Below are 10,198 nucleotides of genomic sequence, written 5' to 3'. Positions count from 1 at the left end.
AGGTGTGGGCATGGCTTCTCCTGGTCACCATTGTAACATGCAAGAGTTTGGCTGTATCCTTGCTAGTTACTTTGTCGGCAGCTGTTAAACTGTAGACAACTGGGAGACAAACATGGCCCCTAAAAAGCAGGTGAAATGTGTGTGCTCCCAGCGTTGTTCCCCTGTACCAAATAACTCCTTCCAGATGGTGTCCAGAACTGGCAGTGCCTGATGTCTGCTGCAGGACAGAGTCATTAACATCCCAACACCACCTTAGTAGTCCTTTCTTGCTTTGTGTGCCCAGGGCCTTCACGGTTACAAACCCAACTGGTTCCGTGTATTCCTTCCAGTGGACTTGCGAAGACCCTGAAGCCCCACCAGAACAGTCAGCTTTCTTCTGCCTCACAGAGAGAGGCCAGATCCAGCCAGGGAAGAAAGCAGAGGTGGGTGCAGAAGATTAAGAAGGTAGATTCAGTACACGTTTATGCCATATTAACACCAGCTTTGTCTACACTGCTGGGCGTCCCATCCCACTGTGAGCTTGCCAAGACTGTGAAGAAACCTTTGAGTGCGATGTGCATGAGCTGGCTGATGGGCCTGTTCTCACCCTGTACCCCACACCTGCCCTGCTTTTGGGCTGCAAGGGGCACAGCAGCCTGTCTCTGAGCTCACAGCAATGTAAGGTGGAGGTTCCTGGGGTTTCTTGGTGATACAGACTGCATGCCCCTCCCCTTCCCCTGCCAAGGGCAGCAACTTTCATTTGCCTCTTTCTCCCCCAGATGAAGTTTGAATTTATCCCCCAGCACCTGGACATCACAGAATCATTCTGGGTCTTTACAATCCCCGAGCAGAACATTTCAGTCCCGTTCCTGTTGGTGGGCAACACCACTGACCCACTAGTGACTCTGGACAGATCCCACCTGAACTTCCACTTGCTGCTGATCGGTGAGCACCGAAGTTTATACCTTACACGCTCAGATGTGGGCTGTGCCAGGGGCCCGGCAGTCCCACTGTCCCAGCAGGATCCCACAAGGAAGCTAGAAATGGAAATGGGCACCTGTGAGCAGATCATCCAGCTCCTGGCACCCAAGTGTACAAGGGAGAGGAAGGGGGAGGGAGGAAGGCATGTGTCAGGGGCACACAGGTGGTCGGGGCTCTTTCCAAGAGGGGATCTGGGGGTGATGCAGGGGACCCCAGCGGGTCAGAAGCACGTTTTCGAGTTGGCATCCTGAGCATGCTGTGCTCCTCACTGCAGATCGGCTGCAAGGTCTCAGCCAGCAGGCAGGAGCTCGGTGGGCAGTGGAGGTTTGCTGGCCAGAGTAAAAGAAGGTTTTCAGCAGCTGCCTTGTCCTCTCCTCAGGGCACGAGGTGCACCAGACTATCTATCTGATCAACAGTGAGAAGGAAGCCTTCAGCTTTGCTTTCAGAGAAAGCTCGCTCTTCTCAGAGGGATGCAGTGCCTCCATGAAAATAGAGCCCCTGGAAGGCTCCATTGCTCCTCTTTCAAGGTAACAGGGCTCACAGACCAAGTTTCCTCTCCCACATGCCAAACGTTCCACTCTCTTTTTGCGTTTGAGGCTTTGTCCCCCCTGCAGTCACCAGGTGATTCACAGCATGAGCATACGTCTGCCTTGTTTCATTCCTTCCCAGTGAGGACTCCATAAAACTTAAGGTTTCTCCATAATGTGGCTGTGTCCAGGTTACCCCAGTCATCCAGGCCCCCTTCCTGGAGAAATTCAGGCATTGGATCCTCTAGTTTTGATGACAAAAGCATGCTTTGGGGTTTTCATCCTGTGATCCCCTGAGCCAGCAGCCCTAAAATATGCAAAGTCTCCTCTGTGTTGCTTTGGTGACAGAGCTCACGATGCATAGAATCACAGAGTGGTTTGGGCTGGAAGGGACCTTAAAGACCATCCAGTTCCAACCCCCTGCCATGGGCAGGGACACCTTCCACTAGACCAGGTTGCTCCAAGCCTCATCCAGCCTGGCCTTGGACACTTCTATGTCTGTGCAAAGCCACTGAGAGCAGCAAAGCCCACAAGCAGCACTGCAGCCCATCAAGGGACACAGCAACCAGCTCACACTGTTTTGAGGTTCACTTGTCAGAAAACGGATGCTCTTTGCTCTTAAACTGCAGCCGTGACTTGTGATCAGACATCGTCACGAGTTCAAGCAGTATAACGGGTCACTAGCTCATCTGCTGACCCATGGTGGATGTCCCTGCACTCATTAGCACCGGGCAGCTTTGCTGTGGCTTAAAAGATGCCGAATTTTGGGTTGCTGCTGGATGCGAGATAAGAGAGCATCCTGTATCAGTTACCACTTCTCAGGAGAGCCACAGTAACTCCCGAAATCTGAGTTTCAGTTGTGTTTGATCACGTACCCAGAAATTACGTAGAAATTACCCACCAGAATTACCAAGAGGCAGTTTGTTGGCCCCCAGGTTGCACTGCTGTCATGGGAGCTGGATGATTTCTCTTTGCAAAGAGGATGTTACCCCTGTCGTACAGATGGGAGAGACTGAGGGTCTCTAGGAGTGCCCTCCTCTGTGTTTAGGGCAGAAGTGGGGTCTCAACCCAATGCTGCCCTGTAGCACATGGGCTGGGCAGTGTTAGCTCAGGGTTTGCTGCCTTCTTGTTGTATCCTCTGCCATCTCATTGCATGGGGTCATCATAACCTAAACAGTTGCTGCCAGGGCTTGCTCCACAGGGGAAGGCCCAGTAAGGGCAGGGTGCAGCTGCTAGGGTCTCGCCACAGCCCTTGCACAGCTGCTGTCCCTTAGACCAGACAGTGTATGGCCAAGAGCTGAGAGAGAGCGAAGGGAGCAGAAAGGGTCTTCTCTCCCCAGGGTTCCCATCACAGTCATCTTCACACCAACACTGGAAGGAGAGGTGATCTTCAACCTCAAGTGCGATGTTAAGAGGAAGACCCAGCCCCTCTGCTTGAATATCAAAGCCACCGGCTACAGCATGAACGTGTCTGTCAGGTGTGAGGACAGCGACGGCTGTGTCACTGCACTCAGTGCGCAGAAGGTCAACATCATTGATTTCAAGGAGGTGAGCAGCAGGGGATCCCTGAACCAGCCTTGCCATGCTGGGTCTTAACCGGGAGCTTTGCAGATCTGTTTGAATGAGAGGGAATGTCTGTCTTCATTTATGGGTCTCTAGAGGGAGGGAGATTGATCTTCCAGGCAGGTCGTTAGCTGAATGAGAAAGATGCAGGAGCATTTGCTGGGCCAGCTGACTCTACGCTTGTGCTCCGACCCCAGGTCCTCACTGCCTTCTCCCTGCAGGTGCAGCTAAACGAGAACGTCAAGCGCATCTTCAGCATCCACAACAACGGCAAGTTCAGCTTCACCTTCTCGTGGGATCTGAGCGGCCCCGCAGCCCGTAAGCAGGTCCTTACCATCACCCCTCAGACGGGCACCGTGCAGGTGGAGGGGAAAGCAGAGACCCAGCTGGCGTTTCACCCGCGGAAGGTGTGCTCTCTAAAGGACCTAGAGCTGACGCTGCAGGTGAGGCCCCAGCGTTTAATACGGGACCTTCACCTTCCCTCCGCAGCAGCTTGGCAGCATGCGGCGGGGGGTGAACTCCATCACTTAAGGAGCCTGACCAAGGCAAAGAGGCTCCTGCTGCTGAAATAAAGAGCCTGACAGTTTCCAAACAGAATATTTTAATAAGTGCTTATCCAAGGATGACTTTAGGAAATGCTTTTGTGGCAGGATGTATTCCACAGGTACTCACCTCTGGGGGGTGAGGCTAGATGTGCATGGGAATGGAGCTGTTCCTCCTTGCCAGGCCCCTCCTGGCAGAAAAGGGTTTGCCAGCATGTGGCTGCACAAAGCAAGGATGTGACTCTCCAAAACCCTTTCCCTCTCAGACGAAGCCATCTGGGGTCCTTTGGCACCTGCTTTTCCTTATTGTCACTGCAGCCAGCTTCCCCCCATCCTCTTCATCAGCCATCTCTGGTGTTTGCAGTTGTAGTTCTCATCTCTTCATCTGGCTCACGCTGTCTTTCACCCCACCAGATCAGCAAGGGCCCCACATTCACCTGCGTGTTCCTGGCTACCGTGGTAGTGCCCACCATCCACTTCTCCACCACCAGACTCAACTTTGGAGCCTGCTTCATCTACCAGGCTGGGATGCCACTGGCCCAGCAGACCCTTGTCATCGCCAACGAGTCAGACAAGGATATGAGGTAGGCCTTCTCTTCACTCCTTCGGGCCGTGTGTAGCATGTGCCTGCCCCGTGTCCTCATGACCACTGTGGGTGAAATCCTGAAGGAGCAGGGACACAGGAGAACCCCAAGTAGCCCTGATGTTGTCTGAGCACGTACAACCTTGTGACACCTCTGTTTTGCTTTCTGCCAGCTTGAACTGCTTGTTCACCAGCACCGCGCACCTGGAAGTGCACTTCACAGGGTGCATCCTGCGCCCCAGAGGGACAGTGGAGGTGCCCATCACTTTCTATCCCAGAGAAGTTGTGTCTTACCATGAGCTCATCCCGTTTGAAATCAATGGTCTTTGCCAGAAGACTGTTGAGGTCCGAGGAAGGGGCACAGAAATGAAGGTGAGATGAAATCCAAATCCTAAAACTCCAGGTGGGAGGCAGCCAGCATGGCTTTCTCTCATTTTTCTTATCTCTTCTTTCCCTTCCCTCTCTCCTTTTGCTTTATATTAATCCCTCCTGCTTCAGGTTGACGTTGTGGAACCACAAGGAAAGGTGGTAAAGCTGGGAGCCCTCTCCATTGGACAGACGGTGAAGAAGACCGTCACCATAGCAAACAACAGTGCTGCCCCTCTCACTTTTAAGCTCAGTCTCATGTCTACCCTGCCAGAGCTGCAGGAAGCTGGGGTAAGGCCCCTTCCTTCACTGAAGAGCGTTTCAGTGTGCCTGCGGGTAGCTATGGCCTGCTCTGAGCGGGAGCTAGCAGCTAATGACAGTTGTGTGGCATCCTGTCCTCCCTGCAGGGACTGCTCTACCAGCAGACACTTGCAGTGTGAATGCCTCATCTGAGCTCGGTGCCAGGGCTCCCCTAATAGTAGAAAACCACCTTTGATTCCTAGGAATGCCTATGAGGGAATAAGTGGGATTGGGGCAACGTTGGTGGGGACGGAACAGGAATTGGGAGACGCTTCTTTGGCTCTAGTGATGGAGGACGTGCAGCTCTGTTGCCAGATGAAGTGGTCTCTACTCATTTCTTTGGGCAGGTTCTCTGCTTGAACCCCACCAACGGACTAAGTTTGAAGCCGAAAGGAGACACCTGTAAAGTGGAGGTGACCTTCTCCCCGAAACGCCGCATCCAGCCCTTCACCGAAGAAGTGATGTTGGAGTGCAGCGGCCTGGTGCGCTCCCTCTTCATGGTACAGGGCTCCTGCCAGGGCATCCACGTCAGCTTGGACCAGGAACACCTCAGCTTTGGAGCGGTGGTGCAGCAGAGCTACACATCCCAGCGCGTCATCATGCAGAACACGGGCGACATAGGAGTCAAGTAATGCAGAACCCTGTCCTCTCGCAGGGATGGGGGCTTGGATGGGGGTTGGATGGAGTTGTAGCTTGCCCAGATAGTTCCCCTCTGCTTTTCCATCCCAGTGCAGCCAAGCCCTGGAAGTTAGCAAGGGATACAACCAAAAGCTTGTTTACAGACGGGTGCAGCTGAGTCCTGCCCAACCTGAGGCCTTCCTGCCAGGTGGCTCAGCATCGTGCCTGAGATCTGGTGGAAAAGCCCACAAGACGCTTAGGAACAGCACACCACAGTCACAGCCTCACAGTCCCTAATCCTTCCTTCCTCTCCTTGTGCTTTCCTTGGCAAGGTTTAAGTGGGACATCGAGAGCTTCAAGCCAGATTTCTCCATCAGCCCCACAAAGGGTTACATCTCCCCGGGAATGGATGTCCCCTTCGTTGTGACCTTCCACCCCTCTAAGCTGAGCCGTGCTATCCAGTACGAGGGCCTGCAGTGCTTCATCCAGGGCAGTGAGCCGCTCCGGCTTACGCTGGCGGGATGCTGCATGGAGACCCCTGTGACCAAAGAGGTAATGGGAGCAGACACAGGGTGGCACCCTCCCTTGGCCCCACCATTCGCACCACATCTCTCCCAGGGCAGGGATTAGAGGGGACTTCGGTGCATAGACTTGCTCCTGCCTGGGTATCCCAGAGCTGAGAAAACCACTGGGCAGGATTCCCAAAATTCCTCACTAGCTCCATCCCCAGTATTGCACCCACAGCCATGCTTGTCCTCCCTGTTTGGGCAGGAGAGGGCATTCAGTACTAGGAGCGGGCAGGGCATCTGCATCCAGCTCCTGGGGTGCAGGGATGCGGCGTGGAGGACTCCCAGCGCTCGTGGCCATTTTCGGGAGGGTGCAGCTGGGAGGTGTGGGCTCTTGCTCCCAAAAGAGCTGCTCTTCAGCCTGCCCATGAAGGGGCTGTGTGACTGCAGGTCTTGTCCTGGCACGGGATAGTTTCCTTCCAGGACTCACCGTTTTCTTTCTCCCCTCCTTGGGAAGCAGCAGGCCCCTTCACCCAGCATGCCAAAGACTTGCTCCTCTCCCTTCTTTAAGAACAAACAACTTAATTTACTCCAAAAGCTGTGGGTCAAATGGAAATTTTGCATATGACAAGGAAAGGCTGCTCCCTGTGCTCCAGGTCCTAGCATAGAGCTCGTAGGAGTCCGAGGAGAGCGGAAGGGGTCCCTCGGTACAACCAAGCAGCCTCTCCGCTCCTCTGTTGCAGACGCTGACTTTCGCGTGCGACGTGCGCGAGAAGCACAGCCAGACCATCCTCCTGTCCAACCCGAGCAACCAGGCCTGGACCGTGCAGCCCGTCATTGAGGGGGAATACTGGAAGGGGCCTGAATTTTTACATCTGGAGGCCAATCAGCAAAAAAAGCCCTACAAGATCACCTACCAACCCCTAACTATGAGCTCGGAGGATAAGAAGCATCAGGTATGTGAGCTGTGCCAGCATGCTGGCCCTCGTAGAGTGACCATGACAACTCACCCTGCCTTGGGCAGGAGGTTGGATGAGTTGACCATCAGAGGTCCCATCCAAGCTGGAATTGTCCTGTGACCTATGTCAGAAGCTGGGTTTACTGGTGGCTAGAGGCCAGGCACAGGGAGAGGGCAGGTGGGAAGTCTGGACTGCCCACTAAATGTATTGGAGCAGCTAACCTAAAAAGCCAGGTTTTCCTTAGGTCTGGGAGATGAAGTTTGTCCTTTGCAGCTCCTGGTCCCTGTGCAGCCCAGAGACCCCTGTGCTCAGCTCTGTGGGCTCCCCAAGCCCTGGGCATGACCACTTCTGCCAGCACTGCTCTGCTGGGGTCCTTCTGCAGCATGCAGGGTACGAGAAGGTGAAGCTGCCCCGCTGTTTCGCGCAGAGCTCTCTCTGGCTGTCATCTTCGGTAGGGCAGGAGCTTTGGGAAGAGCCCATCCTGCAGGTCTCAGGTTGGGCAGGTGCAGGTGTCTGGCCCCTCCGTTTTCATGGGCAGTATTTTCTGAGACAGACCAGGGACAAGCTCTTAAAGGGGTCAATTCAGAAGGGCTCTGGAGTGCTGGGGCTGCTGTGGTCCTTGTCCTGCTCCAGCTGACCTTACACCATGCCAGAATTTAGGCCAGAGTAGAAGCCAGAGACTTCTGGGCTCAATCTCCAGTGTCCTCAGCGGATCTGTGCCCTGTAGGGTTGCATATGCTCAGTATCTCTTTAACGTACAGCCTTGCTCTGCCAGCGGGACCTGCCCAAAGCTGCCAAGACATGGGGCTGTCCAGGTGCGCTCGAGAGCCAGTACCTGGGGCAGACAGAGCAGGAGAGCTCACTTATCTTGTTTCTCATCTCTAGGGATCCATATTCTTCCCACTGCCAGATGGGACAGGCTTGTACTACCTCCTGCAAGGGACTGCTGAGGCCCCGAAGTGTTCGGGGACCATTTTCCGGCAGGTGCCGTGTAGGACTTCCTACACGGAGCTCATCCCCGTCTCCAACTGGCTGAACAGACCACAGAGGTGAGTCCAGCCCTGGAGGTCTCATCTCATCAGCAAGCAGTGCAAGGAAGGGCTTCCAACTGCCTGGAAGCTTCTTCCTGCAAGCTTTCCACTCTCCTTGGCCATTTCTGGCCGTAGGTGTCCAGGATCACAGTGCCCATGTTGTGCCTATGCAAACCCATCCTGGAGGGTTCTCCTCCAAGGTGGATGAGAGCTGGCTCCCTCTACCTGAGGCACTGAGGATGAGAGGGGCTGTGTTGTAGCTCCAAAAGATGGGTGTCCTATGGAAGTCCTTCCTGTTGACCTTTGCTGCATCTTCTCAACTCCAGGTTCCTCGTGGTAGTGGATATACTCAAACCAGAAAACCTGGAAAGCAGTTCTGTGCTGCAGGGGCTGGAATACATTGATGTGCCAGGCTCTGCCAAGAAGGACTACAAGCTCACGTTCCTCTCCTACAAGGAAGAGGTCTTCAACACAGCGGTAAGTGTGGACACCGGGAGCTCTTCAAGGAGCTGTTTGCTCACTTGAGAAGCTACACGCCTGTTCTCAAACCTCCACATGCCCACCGGTGGGATTGTAGGTGTCCTGGGTGGGTACTGAACAACAGGCACCTCTCCACACACCCCATTCGCATGTCAGCCTCTGTGAGGGTCCCACTGGGGGCTGCTCAGCGCAGGTGGGTCAGGATGTTGGTGAGCTGGAAGCAACGGGCAGTCGGGAGAGTATCGAGTGGAAATACCACACGTGCTGTCCCCATCCTGCACTCTTCCTCTGTTCTTGGAGGTGGGGTGCTGAGCTGGGGGGGGTCTTTGGGCTGGCTTAGCACAGCCGGTGTATTTTTATGTGCAGAATGACCAGCGCTTCCCTTTTTCTCTGGTTCAGGTGACCTTCCTTAACGAGGTGACCAAGGAGTACTTGTTCTACATGGTGACTTTCAAGGCCACCGCTTCGGGACCCATCAGCAGCGTTGAAATGACCACCGCTGTTCGGCAGAGAGTGTCTTCTGCCGTCAAGGTGGACAACCCTCTGTCTGTCCCGGTGACCTTTGCTGTGGATTGCAAAGTTCCCGACATCAACGTTCCCCCACAGTTCACTGTTCCTGCGCAGTCGGAGGTAGGAGCAAAGCTCATCCACTACGTTCTCTTCTCCTTGCAGTCTTTCTGGGAGGAGCTGTGAAGCCCTACATGAAACATTTGGGGTTGCTTTCCTAGGGTGGCAGCTCCCACCTGCTAATAATCCAGAGGGGAAGCATTCTGTGAGAATATTCCTACTGGGAATTGCCCTGTGCTGGTGGAGCTACCCTTCTGTGCTATGCTCCTGTGGGAGGTCCTTGTGCCACGTGCTGCTTAGTGTGGCTGTTTTCTGTTTAGGGTGGCTGCAGCATGCCTCACCCCACTGGCAGGGTGTTTGCAGCCTGGATTGGTAGGAGGTGGCATGTGGCCTGGGGGAGTATAAGGGCATTTTGGGGTGGGAAGCTTCTGGGGTAGTGCTGGAGGGCTGTTGGGGACAGTCCCCCAAGTGAATTGTCCCCCACATGCAGCAGGGCTCTGGCCTGTGAGCACACCAGCAACCGATTCCCACCGTCCTGGGCCTTGCCTTCCCTGTCTCTGCCTGACCCTGTGGCTTTTCCCTTTGGTCCTCCCAGGCTGATCTTGTCTTTGAGTACCAGCCCCTGAAAACGGGTGAGAGTACCGGGCGCCTGGTGCTTCAAAGCAGCGACTTGGGCTCTTTCTACTACAACCTGCACCTGACAGCCACCGTGAGCAGGCCAGAGAAGCCCCTCTACTTCTGCACCATGCTGGGCTCCAGTCAGACCATCACCGCCAAGATAACAAACTACACCCGGCAGAAGACAGAATACCTTCTCCAGGTGACCCCAACCTGCCCTGGGCTCTTGTGGGGTGGCAGCTCATCTGGCCAGCATCAGCTCTCTCTGTCAAAAGATCCTGCCCCTGGTGGTGTGGGGGGGTCTGTCTTCACGTGCAGATGTCCTCTGCTGCCCTTTTGGAGCTGCTCTTGCAGGTCCCATGGTGCCTGGACTTCCACATTACTGCCTGAGCTGGGGTTTAAGGTCTCCCAGCGTTTGGGTGCAGGGTTGTCCGAGCTGGGCAGGTTTGGACAGTCCTTGTGGGCACTCACCGGGTGTATGGTGTGGGGGGACTGGTGCAGTGACAGAGACCCTGGCCAATGTGATGGTGGGGACCCTCGCTTTCTTCCTGAGGTGCTGGCTCTGCTTTTGTGACACC

General features: G+C 54.8%; 1 protein-coding gene across 1 annotated transcript in view; it reads left to right on the top strand.

Annotated features, from left to right (window-relative positions):
* LOC104515116 (hydrocephalus-inducing protein-like) overlaps positions 1 to 9,822 on the top strand; it is a gene marked incomplete at its 3' end in the record, with an annotated part of 10,838 nt that extends 1,016 nt beyond the window's left edge. The window contains exons 3-17 of the mRNA XM_010158973.1: positions 330 to 422; positions 759 to 924; positions 1,340 to 1,487; positions 2,828 to 3,035; positions 3,248 to 3,493; positions 4,007 to 4,176; positions 4,349 to 4,547; positions 4,674 to 4,832; positions 5,189 to 5,469; positions 5,792 to 6,011; positions 6,709 to 6,921; positions 7,810 to 7,973; positions 8,282 to 8,432; positions 8,835 to 9,065; positions 9,598 to 9,822. Coding sequence (XP_010157275.1) covers positions 330 to 422; positions 759 to 924; positions 1,340 to 1,487; positions 2,828 to 3,035; positions 3,248 to 3,493; positions 4,007 to 4,176; positions 4,349 to 4,547; positions 4,674 to 4,832; positions 5,189 to 5,469; positions 5,792 to 6,011; positions 6,709 to 6,921; positions 7,810 to 7,973; positions 8,282 to 8,432; positions 8,835 to 9,065; positions 9,598 to 9,822 — 2,874 coding nt within the window. The remainder of the gene's footprint in view (positions 1 to 329; positions 423 to 758; positions 925 to 1,339; positions 1,488 to 2,827; positions 3,036 to 3,247; positions 3,494 to 4,006; positions 4,177 to 4,348; positions 4,548 to 4,673; positions 4,833 to 5,188; positions 5,470 to 5,791; positions 6,012 to 6,708; positions 6,922 to 7,809; positions 7,974 to 8,281; positions 8,433 to 8,834; positions 9,066 to 9,597) is intronic.
* Between the last annotated feature and the right edge of the window lie 376 nt (positions 9,823 to 10,198).

The sequence above is a fragment of the Eurypyga helias genome, unplaced genomic scaffold (genome assembly GCF_000690775.1).
Source record: "Eurypyga helias isolate BGI_N326 unplaced genomic scaffold, ASM69077v1 scaffold31779, whole genome shotgun sequence".
In the NCBI taxonomy this organism is placed as follows: domain Eukaryota; kingdom Metazoa; phylum Chordata; class Aves; order Eurypygiformes; family Eurypygidae; genus Eurypyga; species Eurypyga helias.
Note: the sequence above shows the minus strand (reverse complement) of the source record. Positions and strands in the feature narration are given on the sequence as shown.